Source organism: Toxotes jaculatrix, chromosome 6 (assembly GCF_017976425.1).
Source record: "Toxotes jaculatrix isolate fToxJac2 chromosome 6, fToxJac2.pri, whole genome shotgun sequence".
In the NCBI taxonomy this organism is placed as follows: domain Eukaryota; kingdom Metazoa; phylum Chordata; class Actinopteri; family Toxotidae; genus Toxotes; species Toxotes jaculatrix.
This window is the reverse complement of record NC_054399.1, coordinates 2,873,597-2,890,899: the sequence shown is the minus strand read 5'-3', so window position 1 is coordinate 2,890,899 and position 17,303 is coordinate 2,873,597. Positions and strand designations below refer to the sequence as shown.

The following is a 17,303-nucleotide window of genomic DNA, read 5'->3' as shown; positions in this document are numbered from 1 at the left end:
GTGAATTGGATTACTGTAATCCACAGGCCTGTGATGGCCCTGTCTAATACTCTTTATTGGCCCTCAGACACCTCCCTAAGGCTGCTCCATTGCACTGCACCTGTGCTGTGCAAGAGTATCATCACCTCATAAATCAAGAATGAGATCCATTCTGGTCCTGGATAATTCACATGCAGGGGAGGAGGTGATTTCTGTATTTGCGGTGATGTAAACAAATTATTGGAGAGTGCATCAGTGTCCATCCTGAGCCCTGGGTGAGCAGTGTGCCTCAGTTCATAGGAAAGGGCTCAAAACGCTGTATGAGGAGTGGGACAACATTTGTGAAATCACCTGTCACCTGGGCAGAGCCTTTCTTTTGTCCAGCTCAACAGCAAAATTTATACAGGATCTGACTCATAATCACTGTATTTTATTAAACACAGTTTTGTCTGGAAATATTCTAATGACGGTTTTAAAGCTACATTTTTAACACGGGCTCCTTTACAAGATACAGCTTCAACATAATGCAGGTCCTGTACACCCAGAGACTCTGAGACAAGAGAGCGTCAGGATAAAGACAATGGATCCGTATTATACACTATGAGGGTTCGCTGCACACTTTCTGGATATAATATTAGCATATACATTATTGCCATTGTTGTTCATTAAACACAACATCAACACTACAAGCAGCCGAACATCTCTTTCCATATTCCGCCTGTATTTAAACATTCAGCGGCTGCTCCTGCTGATGACGTTTGAGTGGGCGGAACCAGTAGGCTGGTCGAGGTTTGATTGATGTCTGTACCGGCCAATCACGTCTGCGATGTTTAGTTAAAGCGCCGAAAAGGTTGGGACCATCGAAAACATGTCCGCCAATCAGCAACGTCACGAGCGCCTGCCTGGCCAATCAGATGTTTAGATGCCAGTGGTCCTGTTTCAGGGTGGTGTAGGGTGGCACATACATTTCTGCAGAGGAGAACACAGTGTTAGAATTAAAGGTAAGTAGTTTTCAGTGTATATTATATCACCTTTTACATTAAAATATACACACACACTTGTGCGCATGTCGTCTTTTAAACAGGCCAGGCGGAGGCTGAACAGGCTAATGCTAAGCGCTGAATAACGGTGTTCACGATACTTCCGTTGCTGTGTTGATAACGGCGAAAACGAGGTGATAATTTGAGTCGTGTTTTTGGTTTAACTGTGGAGAATTGGACATTAACGCGACCGTTTCAGGGCATGTGTTTCAAACTAAAACTTACAACACGAGACGATGTCCGTGGTCAGCTGTTGAGGCTGAATCTGAACCTGAAGTGAGATGTTGTTTATGTTTAACACATGGCAGCAGACAACACACAAATAGCTTAACAACTAACTGTTAGCTTTCCTGTTGGTATTCCACACTCAGCTGGTGGTTTTAGCTAGGCCCGCCCGGCTAAAACTAATGCAGTCTGCAGTAAATCCTCCCTCATGAGGATTGTGATGTTTTAGCCTGTTTCACGGAGGAGTTGATCCAACTTCATGATCATTTTGGAGGCTGCAGTTTGCGGTGCGGTTGCTTTGTATTGCCTTACAAGTACAAGTGTTTCTGTTATTTTGTCCACCCCCTTTATGTCACTGAGGGTAGGCTAAATGACAGCACCATCTTTCTGTATAAATCAGTACAGTTCAAACTGCAGCATACTGAATGATCATAAAGTTGAATAAACACATCTCTTCTACAGAATCTGAACATTATAACTTTTATGAAGAGAAGATTTCCTGCACGTCTGTTGTGCATTAGTTTTAGTTAGATATACCTATTAAATTACCAACTTAGTGTATATTAAATTATTGTAAGGCTAATCCCTTTAGTAGTTCCCTGACTTTGACCTAATCAGATTTAATTCATCTTCCATCTTGGTAATGTCTTTTGCACCTCTCACGTGTCCTATAGAAGAAAAAGAAATCCTCAGTTTGTCTTAACTTGTCAGAATCAGCCTGCCTCCTAATGCCTACATCTGGCATCACATAAAAAGTGGCTGGATGTGCTCTTTTCAATGCTTTTTGAATCTTTCTGCGGATGTCTTTAACCACCCACTCCTTCCCCTCATCTCTCATTGTGTTTCACAGCCCCTCTGTTTTTTTTTCTCATCTCTTCATTTCAGATGCAGTTCATGCTTCTATTCAGTCGACAAGGCAAGCTCAGGCTTCAGAAATGGTACGTGCCTTTGTCTGATAAGGAGAAAAAGAAGATCACCAGAGAGTTGGTGCAGACAGTCCTGGCTCGAAAGCCCAAAATGTGCAGCTTTCTTGAGTGGAGAGACCTCAAGATTGTATATAAGAGGTGCGTAGAAATTGGACGTGTTTATGGACAAAATGTTTTCTGGCTGAACGCTCACAGAACAGAGTTATTCACACTTCCATGGGCAATGCATAGACCTATCATTCATAAATAGGGCTCATTTGTAGAATCAGGAGAGAGAGTTATCAAAGAGATGAAGGCATCATGACTGCACTCAGACTACAACGAGACAGAGCATTAATTTTGCCTCATTATATCCTGTTGCCGTGCCAACAGACAAGCAGGCAGACTGTTGGTGAGCCCGAATGACCCAACAGGGACAGACAAAGACACATTGGTGGAGGTGCTGACCTGCTTTCCGCTGCTCAACCAGACAGATGTTTGTTTACCTCTTAAACAGAAATAGGTTAAAGTAATTACTTTGCCTTTTGTCATAATCATCAGGTGTTTTTTATAAATGTGTTTTTCTCCCTGCAACAATTAAATTTACTCTTATGACAAACAATTAAGGCATAAAAGTTACTAAAACTTTATTAAACAAGTGATTAGTGCTGCTGCCTCTGGATCTAGCTGTACCTTAGTGGTCAGATTATATCGTTGTCTCCATAGTTCTGTGTAGCTCTCAGATCTCTAACTGTTAATGGAGAGAGAGTGTCCTACCTACTCACATGTCAAAAGAGAGTTCTTGGAAGCAACTGTGAGTGTTGACAATATCTTTGGTGAAGGTGAAGAGAAAGAGGTAGTAATTATTTTGAGAACATGCCACAGTATTGGTTGAGACGTTATGATTTTAAGGAGACATGAAGGGCCACAGACATTCAGAGGTCCTGTTTCTTTCTTTCTTTATTTATTTATTAACTTTCTTTACATATTAACTTTAGTGAAAAGAAATGAAAATAAGTTTTCAGGTCAGGTTTGCACGTACCTGGTATGCTCCACAGCCTAACGAGCCTCAGAACACCCAGTGGAAATTTGTTTTCATACGGCAAAGACAATAACTGTTGCTGCTGTTTGACATTTGGGCTGTTTATGACGCACAGTCACACAGGATGAAATATAAACTGCGAGATGCAATCAGGAAGAATGAGATTCACAGTTACAGCAACGTGTTGCAACTAACATTTCAACATACAGCCTGTCTTCATGTTGAACCTGTAGTATGAGCTTCTGATAAGGTGCAGCAGCTACAGTTTGAGCATGCAGCCTTCATGAAAACATAAAGCATGTCTCAGGCTGCAGCCAGCAATTATTTTTACTATCACTTCATCTGTGAATATGTTCTCAGTTAATTGATTAATCTTTTTTTTCTATGGAATGTCAGAAAGTAGTGAAAATGCCTGTAATAATTTCCCACAGCTGAAGGTGACGTGTTCATATTGTTTTACTCAACTATCAGTTCAGAACACAAGTATATGCATTTTTCTATCAAATACATCACGAGGACGTGTTGTGTGGACTTCCTGCCCATGAAAAACAGATACAGTTTGTCTTCAGGAAGAAGAACCAGAGACAACAGTACAGACAGATCATTAGAAACCAATCATTAGCAATGCAAATTCTCAGAATGCGTCCTGTCTCCCATGTGTCACAGTCAGTCTGGGATCAGAGATAAGGCTGAATCCACTGCATGTGGACTTTCTCTGGTCTACAGTTTTGACAAATTAAATTAAATTAATTCAAAGAAAGCAGTTGAACAAATAATGGGAATCAATAATGCCAACAAATTCCACTCCTGTTGAGTCTGAGACTCGCTCCTTTATCCTTGTCTTTGTGAAACCTACGGCTTGGTCCATTGTGCCCTCCTGACCCGCTGGCTGTGAGGGATCAACTGACTGGTTCCTTTATTAGCCAATCATCACATGCTTAAAGAGTGCCTTAGGGATTATGAGGGATAAAGAACCGTGGCAGAATGAGGCTTAACAGATACAGGCCTCTGTATCCGGCTCCTGGCTTTTAAATGAATACACTGTGCACAGGAAAAAGCAGCTAATGATAACAGAGCATTGCTCTGTCAGCACTGTTACAGTGAGCTGGGAGACAGTATACACAGAACATTCAGAGAGTAGAGTCTACACTGAAGACTCCACAATGACAAAGTAAAACTGAAAAAAACTGAAAAACTGAAATATCACATTGATATAAATATTCATGAAATATATGATCTCAGGTGCCTCCTATTTGTCCACCTGTGGAAAAGTCAGTTGATTGGACGTGAGTCTGTATAAGGTCTCACGGCTGACAATGCATATCAGAGCAAAACCCGAGCCATGAGGTGGAAGGCACTGCCTGCAGAGCTCAGAGACAGGATTGTGTCGAGGCACAGATCTGAGCTGTATGGCAGAGTGGCCTGATGCAAGCCTCTCCTCAGTGAAAGGAGCATGAAAGCTGCTTTGAGTTTCCAAAAAAAAGCACCTGAAGGATTCTTCGACTGTGAGAAACAAAACACTCTGGTCTGATGAAACCAACATTCAGTTGTTTGGCCTCAGTTCTAAGCATCATGTCTGGAGGAAACCAGGTGGTGAAGCATGGTGGTGGCAGCATCAGGCTGGGGGGGTGTTTTACAGGGACAGGGAGACTGGTCAGGGTTGGGGGAAAGCTGAATGGAGCAAAGTACAGGGATATCCTCAGTGAAAACCTGGTCCAGAGCACTCAGGACCTCAGACTGGGCTGAAGGTTCATCCTCAACCCACAGCCAAGACGACACAGGAGTGGCTTAGGGTCAACTCTGTGAATATCCTTCAGTGGCCCAGCCAGAGTCCTGACTTGGACCCAGTAGGACATCTCAGGAGAAAATGTCTGTCCGCCATCGGTCCCCATCCAACCTGGCAGAGCCTGAGAGGATCTGCAGAAAATCCCCAAATCCAGGTGTGCAAAGCTTGTCACGTCATACCCAAGAAGACTCAAGGCTGTAATCGCTGCCAAAGGAGCTTCACCTAAGTCCTGAATAAAGTCTGGATTCTTATCTCAGTGCGATATTTCTATTTTTTTTATATAAATTTGCAAAAATGGCTTTGTCATTATGGGATATTGAGTGTAGCTTAATGAGGAAGAAATGAATTTAGATGATTTTAGAAGAAGGCTGCAACATAATGTGAAGAAACTCTTGATATCACTGGGAGATCCTGTCTGAGCCATAACAATGCATGAAGTCAGCTCTTCCTTAAATTGACTTTGTCGGGCTGATGTTGCGGGGAAGATGCTTCTGTAGTTGCTGTTATTTTTATTTAGATTGTCACGTTGAACTCGGCTGGCTTGTTGTTCTGTTGCAGATATGCCAGCTTGTACTTCTGCTGTGCCATCGAGGACCAAGACAATGAGCTCATCACACTGGAGATCATCCACAGATATGTGGAGCTGCTGGATAAATACTTTGGCAGTGTGCGTGTCTGCTGTCTCCTCACTCACTCACTCACTCACTCACTCACTCTTATTATTGTATATGTATGGCAATCGTGTGTTTGCCACCTGTCGAACCTAGACTTGAAGTGCTGCTCGTTAATCAGTGTTATTTAATTTCTGATCGACAGGTTTGTGAGCTGGACATAATTTTCAACTTTGAGAAAGCCTACTTCATTCTGGATGAGTTCCTGTTGGGTGGGGAGGCTCAGGAGACATCCAAAAAGAATGTGTTAAAGGCCATCGAGCAGGCTGACCTGCTGCAGGAGGTAAGGCTTCGGGTGGAATCAGAATGGGAATAATAATGATTTTGTGCTAATGACTAATGTTGTTCTCCCACTTTATTAGTAATCGGCCCTCACTCTTCATTATGACTGTGCTGACATTTTCTGATTCTCCAGATCAAAGTGAGGTGGAACTGAGGAGTGAATCAGACTCTGAGTATTTTACACCAGTACAGCACTGTCACTGTTTCCTCACAGTTAGAATTCTTAACATTTCAGTCGTGGTTGATCCGGTGACACCTGTGGTTACTGGTGGCAACTGGACAATGTTTAGCAGTAACTTAATCCAGCTCTGATATGTTTGAATAGAGTGAACAGTAAACATTGAGGCTGATGTGACACCAGATTTCATGCTGAATCACTGGCTGGGAATCTCAGGCTGCTACACAGAGAGGTAGTTCCTTAATGCCAGTACAGTGCATCGAAAAAAAAAAATCCAACCATAAATTATATAAAAATGTAATTTGACTTTTAAGGTTTATAATTTTAAATTCTATTATTATTCATTAAACAGAGCAGGAGTGCTTATATATCACATGATTAATGTAAAAGCAGGGCAGCTAAAAATATTTAAGTTCCTAAGACTCTCTGAACTTTAGTGAAAGGTCGGCTGTAACTCCATTATGTTTCCCTCTGCTCATCTCGATTGTTACGTTTACCTGTTTTGTTTGCTTCACTTCTCAGTAAGTGGTGTGGGTCACCTGGGACTGCTCATGCTTTGTGCTGTTTCTTTCATACACACTGAGCAGAGTTAGATTCGACCATTCCTACCTTTCATTTCATTTTCCGAGCTGTGTGAGTGCGGTACTATGCAGCCTTTTTCACAAATGTTTTACGTTTTATTTCCTGTGATTTTCATTTCATGGACTTCTCAGTGCTGTATTGTCTTCCATTTAGTCTGCCTGATCTTATTCTTGATTCCAGCTCACATATTTCTCTCTTGCTATTGTGATTCGCAGAATATAGACTTTCAGATGCGTCTGTTTGCAGGTACAGTTTGTTAAAACCCAAATAACCCTCGCTGTAGAGTTAGATCAGTAGCTTTAGATGTACCGTAGATTCACCAGCACAATACTAAAGCCTGGGGAAACAACACACCAGCAACAGCAATATTTGAAGTATCAGGAGCACACCATAGATACTGAAGCTGCTGGTGTGTTTTTCTGCTTTATTATGACTTCATCCCTGACATCTCTGTGTAACTGTGAAGGCACTAAACATAACTACGTGAAAAATCTCATTGCACAAGTAAAAAGTATGTTAGTGCCATTAATGACAGTGAAAAGCAGAATTAGAATTAGAAGCTTTTATTGACATTAGTACAATAAAAGCTTTAGTATGACAAAATTTACAATGCTACTCAAGGTAAAGTGCTTAGAAAGTAACGCTGTGCTAGAGAGAGAGGAAGTAGTAAAAGGTTATCCCATGATGCAACACAGGCTGATTTGATAGCACAATTAAAACATAACCATTCAGTATCACTGAAACATCTACAGTGATGAGATTATCCACTTCTCTCTTCAGTCGTGTTTGATGGCAGAAGTGAGGAGAGCCCAGGTCACAGCTCAGAAACAAGGCCTCATTGTCTGCATCACTGAGACCAGACAGACACCTCTGACCTACATTAACGTTTAAGCATCATTAACAATGGTAAAGTGTTAACATGTTCAGCAGTACACTGACAAACACTGGTCACAACCACAGCTGTGTTTCAGTGTCAGTACAGAGGAGCTTCACGTCATATATCAAAACCAGAAGCTTAAACATGAGCCTGATATTTTTGTTCTGCAGTGATAGAATTAATTTGAAATACTGCATCGCTTACAGCAGAACTATTCAGTTTAATTACAGTTTTTTTCACAGCTGACAAAATATTGTGGAAGTGATTTCAGAGGATTAGCTTGTGAAGGCAGCTTCTGATGCTGAATACTGTGTTTTATTTTACACAGTATTGACCCGTTCAGTGTCAACAGGCTGATGGGATCTGCTGGATTTGTTAGCTCAACATTTAGTGAGTTAGTGAGCCGAAAGAACGCTGCTAATGAGTTCTGGTGAGCAAAACCAGGCCACTGCTGACAGCCCATTAACAACCAGTGGAGAAAAGTGATGTGAACTGGAGATAATGACCTGGACTGGATTTTTGGGGGATGATTTTTTACACACAGCATTGCACAGTTCTGCCAAAGATTCCACATATTTTGCAGTGACCGACAAAAAAATGTACGCGAGGCAGGATGTTTTGAAGTTTAAAAATAAGTGCATCATCAAATAAGTTAAACTTGAAATAAGAATAACAAAGATTAAATGTACTGATACAGATATCCTGAAGAAGCTGAGCATCGGGCAGAAATAGCCTGGTCACGAATATCTGCTCAGATTCTAGAGACAAACAAAGAGACGTGATATCATGTTTCTGAATGGTTTCATTTTACAACAGTGATCCACATATCTGAAGCCTTGTCAGTTTGTTTGGGTATTTTAATGACTCAGCATTAAAAATATAATGTTGCCCTATAGCTATGAATAAGACACCATTCGGGTAAACAGATATTTTACTCATGTTAGGAAACTGGGAATGCAAAGTAGCATAAAGGAATGAAGTGAGCTATAAAACCGAGCAGCATTAGAAAAGCTGGTTGTGGACCATAACCATTAGCTGTGAGGCAGCTGCTGCCCAGCCAAGCCCAGAATCCCCAAGGACAAACTGTGAAGCTCTTCATTGATTTACAGTCAGCAGGACCATGAGGTAGCTTTACTGTAGAGAACATACTGTACAGTGATCCTGAAAGGCTTCTGGTAAGTTCTTAATGTAGCCGTTTGATATTCTTTGGTATAAGTGAGTTCAGAACCCAGAGAGTGCCGATCCAGGTTTACCCTGAGAGGGAGAGAGAAAGTTTCTCATTGGCTCAATTCTGTATTTATAGAGCCAGAGTGAAGACTGGGGAAGTTTGCCAAATGAGGAGATCTTGTAATGGGCCTAGGGTCCATCCATGCCTCCATCCAGGCAATTGGTAACTACGAGACTGGTGCGGTCAGTCAGTCAGCATGGGTTTCCAGTTGTGCGTGCCGTGAATTTCTGCCTGCATGTACTTCTGTCAGTTTGACTGTCTCAAAACTCTGAGTGAGAAATACATGACACAACCTAAGAGTCATAACAGGCATGAACTCGAACCTGAACGTTTAGAACATGTCTGCTGCATACGCTCAGTTTCACTAACAGGCAGCATAATCCAACACTTTCTGAATTATCTCTTACATTATTATATTCCTTATAAGATTCCTTTTATGATGGATGGAATTTGTATTTTTTACAAGTTACTCTAAATAAATATTCTCATTTTAAATTGTAACTTAACATAAAATGTGTTTTCACAGATAAGTGAAAGAGCCATGCTGCCTGTGTGAAGACTAGCCTGTTGTTTTACTAACAGCGCTGACTGAAATTGTTCAAATTAATGATTTAAGTTATTCTGAAATGGTGAAAAATAGATTTTTGTGCAATAACACTATATTACAACAGCATTTTACATTGACTTACGTACTAATACTGATTGTGCAGGTTTTTGTACCTGGTGTAGTTTGACCCAAAATTACCATTTTACACAGACTTCTCCTTTTTCCAACAAGTGGTTCATATGATCATAAACAAACACGAAAATGATGTTCCCTGATTTTTACTGAGGGAGGACAAAAATAATTTCTTAACATAATGTACATACGTTGGTGGATATAAAAACTACACGGTTAAAATAAAGCAGGGGTTGAGTTGGGGCACATTTGGAATTAGGGCTTTGTGCTTCAAGGCATTAGTGAGGACATAGTGCAATAATTACATGGAAAACATACCACAGGGGATTTGGGTGAAGCTATTTTAATAAGCCTTTAATGAAACATTTCTCAGGAGCTGGTCATTACTTTGGCGCCAGCAAGCAGATCTTCTTTTGGAATAATGATGCCTCTGAAGATTTCCAGCTCAGCTCACGACTGCCTGTGAGACACCCGAGATAAACTGAGCAGGGGCGTCCCAGTGAAGAGGGCACTGTTAATTTCCTGGTCCCCAAGCACATGATGTAGACGTGTAGGTGCCGTAGGTTCCTGTGAGATTTAGACTTTACTCCAATCAGTGTTGCATCTCTCTGTTTGTTTTTGTCCTTATAAAAATGTTTGCCTCACAGGTGTGATGGTCCCAAATATGGCCTCTGAGTCCTCTGGTCTTTTCCAGAATTAGGCCCGCTGAGGTGAATACTCTGTGTCTGTGGACTTAGGCCATCTGTACCACTAGAGCCCTATAGTCAGAACTAGTGTCAGTGTCCTTACTGTGTTTATCAGTCTGTCTGTAGCTCAGTTCGTGCTGGTTAAGACAATGTTCCTGGTCTCGCTCCTGGTTTCTTGTTAATAGTAACAGTCTTTCCACAGCCGATAATACATGTTTGTATTGAAGACAAAGTCTGTCTTAGTCTGTTTGTCTTTGTTTTTCGTTTATGTGTAACATTTCGTTGACACTGTCCACACCACCAGATGTTTTATAGGATTACATTTCTACAAGTGTGACAGGTGACATTTCAACTGTGTGGTCACAGTTACATAAATTCAGTGAGCTAAAGAAAATAATAAACGTGAATGTGTATTCCCCCCCCCCAAAAAAAAACTAAGCTAAACTAAAAGCTATTTTCTATAACGGTAAAAGTGGACACAGTGATGAGAGCAGTTTGTTCTTGTCACGAAGTGAACGCTCCCGCCTGCTCCTCTGTCTCCTGCATGTCCCGTGAATGACGTGTCTGAATGAGGTGGCTGTTACGACTCGGTGTTGTCGTGTTTTCTAAGCTGTGTGCATTTCTCTCCCCCAGCCCCGTCATGAGTACTTTAATGTGCCTGTGTACTGATTGGCTGCCATCGCTGCTGCCGCTGCCGCTGCCGCTGCCGCTGCCGCTGCTGCTGCCGCTGCTGCTGCCGCTGCTGCTGCTATCCACCCTGCATGCTGAGCTCCTCAGTGCCTGGCACCTTTCTTTCTGCCCTCTGAGCACCTGTCATTGTCATTGGTTTGGGGGGCGGGTGTCATGATATTCACTGTTCAACACATGACAGTCATGGTACAATATTGTCACTATGTTAAAAGTAAATTGAAAAGAACAATAAGATCAATGTCTTGTTACGGGGCCTGAAAATGAAAAAGTTTTTAATATGATCCACGTAAACTGATGTCAGTCACTGAGTCAGAGTCTGGGTGGCGATATATTGTCACATGCCTGTCATTGGTCCACTTACTGTTTGTTTCACTGCATCAGCAATGCAGCGAGTTTGCGCGCCATCATGTGCCATCATGACCCAAAGGTATGCTGTTTGAGAAGTGATTTTAACTTAAGCTCCACTTACTGGAGTTCTTCCAGAGCTTTCAGCTGCATCTCTTGCCCTTCATTGGCTTTATTTTAATGTTTGAATTTTAAGAACATTTTTTAAATGTTTCCATGGTGAAGAACAAAGCTTTAAGCTCAATGAAACAACACCATGTTTTAGTTCAACAAGCCACTTCAGTGGCTAATTTACAAAATACTTAAATCGGTTTAAATTGGCTGCTGTGTAAAGAAAATCTGTGCACTGTTGGATCAGATGACACATGATTGAAAACCACTGGTTTTAACTTCAGACTAAGATTAAATAGAACAAATCGTATTTATGGATGGTCTTTACATAATCCCAACTTTTTCTGTTCATCTTTGCTATTGCCACACAGATTATGTAGTGAAAGTCTGCCCCCTGTTGCACAGGTTGTAGTGCAGATGCACAAATGTGTCTCCACTGTGTTTAAGTATACAGGATTCTGTACCTTCAAAGTATTTAAATGTAAACGCACTCTTTCAAAAGAAACACTTGAAGGCCAGATCACAAATTATGAGCATCTGAATTCTGAGGTTACTTAAACACAGATTCAACATTTAAGTCTCTCCTATGTCCAAGACCCTCACTTTTATATTATGTTCACATTTTTCCTCATTGGTCTTGTTTTTACGTCTGAATTCACACTTCACCAGCCGCGGGTGTGAAGTCATGTGTTACCTGTTCCTTTATCGTCTCCTTTTGTTCATCTATTCTCACTTCAAATCACTTCAAACCATATATATTTGTATTTTAGGTGTTGTCTTTGCTGAGATATCTATTTGTTGTTGCTATAAGTATGAAGCAAACCCTTGCTCAGACCATGGGACATACTAGAAGCTCGAGCTTTTCAATGTCTGTCCAGTAATAAGCGAGTTAAAGTTATTCTTTATAGCTTTTAAATTATAGATAAACCCTGTCAAGGTAAGTAATGTTAATAGGATTAATACAAAAGAAATATTTGCACTTTGCACTGATTAACCAAGGGCTGTTTAGGCTTTCTGCACCATAAGGATAATAGACATTGAAATAATTAGCCTTACTCTTAGATTTATCTATCATAATTGCACACTGACTAAGCACTTCAAATGTTTTCTATGATCTGTCATTGTTCATCTGTGTCCTGCTAATAAAGACAGATTGCATTAATAGATCATTATGATTAATTGAGGATATTTTATCAATGTATATATTAGATAATGAATAAATTGTTTATGATTCTTTGTCACTTAAGCACGCTGGTGTCTTTCTTTGATCTAACTATTTGGTCCCTGTGTTTATGGTGTTCTGAAACTCGAGCTGACGTTTAGCAATTTAGTTTTTCTGCAGCTGTTTTCTTCTGTGTTGGAAACAAACTCAGTAACGTCACCACTGAATGGCGCTAAGCTCCATTTGCTTTGCAGAGGAAAATGTTTAGCCTACATAACAGGCGACAAGGGAAACATCATTCCAGCAAAATCTACCCCAAGAGAGAAAAATGGATAGTTTATGTTTGGAGATCTGGGTTGAACATTTTGCTCTGAAAACGAAATGACACTTTGAAGTCACTGCATAGAAATAGGTTGTTTTTCTCCTCTTACCATAAAGCAAGATTTCTGTCTCACTGCTCTGATGCAACTCCTCTCTTTACTTTGTGCTGAACCTTGTTTCAGGATGCCAAAGTAAGTGCTTCTCTTTCTTTCTGCCTAAAGCCACCAGCTCTTATATTTTCATGTGCACCTGTCTGTGTTTTTAGACACATTAGGTACAACATGGATGAAAAGTAGGCATTAGGGTCAGTTTGAAGTTGTCTGTCTTTCATCTTGATTCAATCTTTTCTTTTTTTTTTGAGTTTGTTTGCACATATAAATATGGACTAATGCAGCATAAAGCAGTTACAAAAACAGTGCTAAGCATGCTTAAAGATTTGGGTGATTATTAACGTTTATCCGGAGATCTGCATTAATAAAAGCAATAAGTCACGTGAGGCTGTGGTTTACTGTGGTTTTGCGCCTAAAAACGCCCCTTAGCTGTCAGTAAAAATCAATGTAAATCACGGCCTCCTGGGGCTTATTTCTTTTTCTTTTTAATAACAACCCCTTTTACTTTAAATACATTGCTTTGATTCAGTATTAATATCAAAAATATTGTATTATACAGTTTTAATGGTGCCTGGCTGAGTTTTTGACCACTCGTCTAGTGCCACTGGAACAATGTTTTTCTGAGTGGCCCCAGTTTTGTTAGTATTATGCACTCATGTGAGCAGGGCTATACACTGACCTGCTATCAGTTTCAGGCTGTTGGACAGATAAACAGTTGGTGCTGGTAGCATGTAGCGTGTAGCAGAGGGTTCACAAAGACAGTGAAAACACAAAGACTGTAAATTAGACAAGATGGATGCAAAGAATGAAAGATTTCAAATGTCTCACTGTGAGCCGCCTCTTTTATCTATGTTTTACTTTGATTCAGTGTTAAAATGTCGATTAGCGCAGCTTTAACTTCCCTTTCACTTTACACATTCATTTATAAAGTATTCATTTTCAAAAATGTTGATTAATGTAGATTTAACTTTGAACTGTTTAGCTCTTTGCATAAAGCCATGTCATGGTTGCCATGTCATGCCATGTGAAATACCGTCCACCAGATAAAATGTGGGTTGTATGCGTGTGCACAGCTGGGTGAAGGTGTCCTGTTGTCAGTGTGTGACGTGTAGCTCACTGAGCGTTTCACTGGAGCTCTGGTTCCTCTCTCTCTCTCTCTGTCCACAGGAAGCAGAGACCCCGCGCAGCGTGCTGGAGGAAATTGGACTGACATAAACATGGTCCTCATCATGTTGCCACACTCTCCTCCATCTGCCAGCTACTCTGCTGTATGTAGCCAATACCAACTCCAATTCACCTTTGAGCAACCTCACAATCAGTCACACACACACACACACACACACACACACACACACACACACACACACACACACACACACATACACACACACACACACACATAGACACACTGTGGGCATGGTTTTCCTGTGCATCTGTTCCTCACCTCTGCCTTTGTTTTCTTGTTTGTCTGAGACAATGTTGCACTGTTTATGTTTGTCCTGCTGAGTTATTTATTTGTCCAGTGTGATGACGTTGTCAGTCACCGAGGAAAAATACTGAATGATGAAGCTTTTTGCTGCTTTCCGGTCCACACAAAGATATTTCACTGCTTGATTTCAATTTGACCAAAGCTGATGGGATCACGTTATCCTGTGAAGTAGATTCATGATTTCAGATCCAGTTCTGAATTTCAAATGTGTAGGTGAGACCTGTAGAATAGAATATACTGTAAAGGGAAGTCAAAAAGTATTACACTGACAAAACCAAAGAGTTACGTTTCACCTCGCCTAACAATGCATGTGATAGTAATAGTTTCAAGCAGAACACCTTTGGCGTTTGAAATTTACCCACTGCACTTACACTGTAATGCACCAGTGCAGTCTGAAGTGAAATGACTGTGGATGAACTGGCTTTATAACAGAAACTGTTGTATGTCATACTGTGAGTATTCTCTCAGTTTGCAGACCGTTACCACTTATAAATGCTGACTGTTTGGGTCTGTTGTTTTCTAATGGCTGGATCCCACTTAATGTTGAATGCCTTAATCTCTGATGGATGTCCACTCATTTAAAGTGAAAGAATCTGTTACTGTCCCATTATTGGATTTGCATGCCACTGCAATGTAGCAGATAAATACACTGAGTTTATTTTATTAGTGTGTAATGTGCAAGAACTAAACCGACTGTTCTCTTTGTTCATGTTTACGACTGTACTTTTATTTGTAATGGAAAAAAAACACAGTTATTGTTCATTCCAGGAACTGAAAATATCAACAATTTAAGGCACCAGATCCTTTGACTTTAAGCTGAATCAGTCCATTTTGGCCACTAGGTGGCAGAATCCAAGGCAAGAAGACAGTGAAACATTATCAGCTTTTTAAGTTGTACAGAGGACACAGAGCAACATGACTGTCCCACAGGAGGTGCTTTCTGGCCACGTGCTGAAGTCTAGTATTCCTTTAGCTCTGCTTTGGTTTCCACCAGCTCCTGAGGGAAATATCAGAATATTCAGCAGCTAGGTGTCTGACTGTGTGTCTACACAGAAGCCACAGAGTGAACAGAGTTAACAGAGCAGCAGCAACTGCTGTGTCTGTCTATCTGTGTCTACACAGGATGTATTCAGGGAACAGTATTGAGTTGTAGGTCATCCACATTGTGGCAGGGATCAGAGCTCAGTATACAATCACTGTAGTTATGCATGAAAATGCTGGAAAAATACCTGGAACATAAAAATATACTTTGAGTTGCTTTTACAGGCATGTGGTACGGTAACATGTAACATGCAGGCTGTTACAAGACCTGTGACGAGAACTTTCTGGAGTGACATGCTGTGGCTTTGTTCAGTCCACTGAGTAGCGAGGTAACATTGCTGTTTGGTCCTGGGCTCATAGAGTACAGTATTCCTGCTGAGCTTGTGTGGTACAGCTCCCTGATGCTGCTGGAAGTGAGGCAGGTGAGACTTAAGCATACAATAAACATGTTGCTGTTAAACCAAACCAAAACAAAGAGCTAAAAGAGTCTAAAAAGCTTCACAAACCCAGTTGTAGTATCTCTGTGTATTATAGGTCACCAGTACAGGCTGATTTCAAACAGCTGACCAGCGTGACAGTTTAAAGCTCTGACACACCCAGCGTCCACCCTCTCAGGTGTTTTCACTTTGCCTGAGTAGAACTCTTCTCAGGGTTATATAGGCCTGTACAGACTATGTTGACTGACATCTCCCTCACTCCCATGTGAGCTCTGTTTCACCTGTTTATGTGCAAACATTTTAGACCTTTCAGACCATTTCTCCTTAGCTCCGTAGTTTGGTGACTTCATGTAATTCTCAGCTTAGCTGCAGCTAACGGCAGCCTGAGCAGAGGGGAAGAATAACTGAAAACACCTGTGAGGGAGAGCAAGGCCTTTAAAAATACACCCTCAAAGCCGTTTCACTGTCTACTCAAAACTGGTATTGATTCCACATGAAAACATAAATTGTACAGCATGTAAACTACCTATTTACTACTGTGACTCTGAAAAAAGCGCAGCCATGCATAAAATAGCAATAGTGTCATAAACCGTAGCAGAGTATTAAGATTTTTTTTACTGTACTAAAAACAGCCACATGAATACTCAGACACATACACAGATACATGTTAGATGCCTTGGACACAGGACTGTGCAAATATCCTACACTGGCATTATGTATGTATTTTATGTTCATGTATCTTTAAAAAGCTGGTATTGTTAAAAACCAAAACTGTGTTTAAATTATATTTTTTCTGAAGTGCTCACGTTGCTTTTTTTTCATTTTGCAACTTCTTCTATATATACACACACCAGAGTTGTTTTACATGTTGAAATACTGAAATTTCTTCCTATTATCACTTTTATATAACTTCAAATTAGCATTTCCATGTATAATTGATTGTGTGTGCTGTTCTGTGTCTCAGATGTGTGACTGAATCTATGCCATTCTATGCTGTGTATAATGTGAAATATACAGTAGCTAAAGCATGAGTGCAGTGCAACCTGTGTATTACATTACTGGACTTGTGTTTACTTGCAGAGGATAAACTGTGTAGTTAACTGTTACAGTGTCTGAAATGGATGAAGGAGGAAGGTTATGCTATCCTGTCAAGTTCAGCAATAAAGAGCACTCCAGGGGCAGAGAGACTGTGCTGTGTGCTCACAGCTTGTTTCCTTCAATTCTTCACCGGTCACTCACAGCACATTAGGGAAGAGCTGCCTTTGGTGATAGAAAGAATAAACGTGACTCAAAGTGTTGCTACACACTGATGAAGACACGTTTAAATACGCTCAACCAGCAGAAAAAGATGCTTTGGCTTCACATGCTTTGTGTCTGACAAAACACTGTTTTCAAAAACAAATTAAAAATGTAAACTTGACAACAACACACATATTA

General features: G+C 40.7%; 1 protein-coding gene across 2 annotated transcripts; it reads left to right on the top strand.

The window, feature by feature from the left end:
* Window positions 1-916: 916 nt before the first annotated feature.
* On the top strand, window positions 917-17,257 carry LOC121183069 (AP-1 complex subunit sigma-2). Of its 2 annotated transcripts, none has more exons than XM_041039907.1 (5): window positions 917-980; window positions 2,130-2,308; window positions 5,536-5,644; window positions 5,794-5,931; window positions 14,067-17,257. In XM_041039907.1, exons 2-5 carry the CDS (start codon window positions 2,130-2,132, stop codon window positions 14,112-14,114), a joined length of 474 nt encoding a protein of 157 aa, XP_040895841.1. In that variant the 5' UTR covers window positions 917-980; the 3' UTR covers window positions 14,115-17,257. The 2 variants fall into 2 exon arrangements, with proteins under 2 accessions (XP_040895841.1, XP_040895840.1); XM_041039906.1 differs by lacking the exon at window positions 917-980 and adding an exon at window positions 1,061-1,153.
* Window positions 17,258-17,303: the final 46 nt, after the last annotated feature.

What these genes read in the sequence shown, in the direction of transcription:
- LOC121183069 (XM_041039907.1), top strand. Translation starts at nt 2,130, where the DNA reads ATGCAGTTCATGCTTCTATTCAGTCGACAAGGCAAGCTCAGGCTTCAG. An exon ending in CTCAAGATTGTATATAAGAG is followed by an intron (nt 2,309 to 5,535) that starts GTGCGTAGAAAT and finishes GTTCTGTTGCAG; the next exon opens with ATATGCCAGCTTGTACTTCT. An exon ending in AGGCTGACCTGCTGCAGGAG is followed by an intron (nt 5,932 to 14,066) that starts GTAAGGCTTCGG and finishes CTCTGTCCACAG; the next exon opens with GAAGCAGAGACCCCGCGCAG.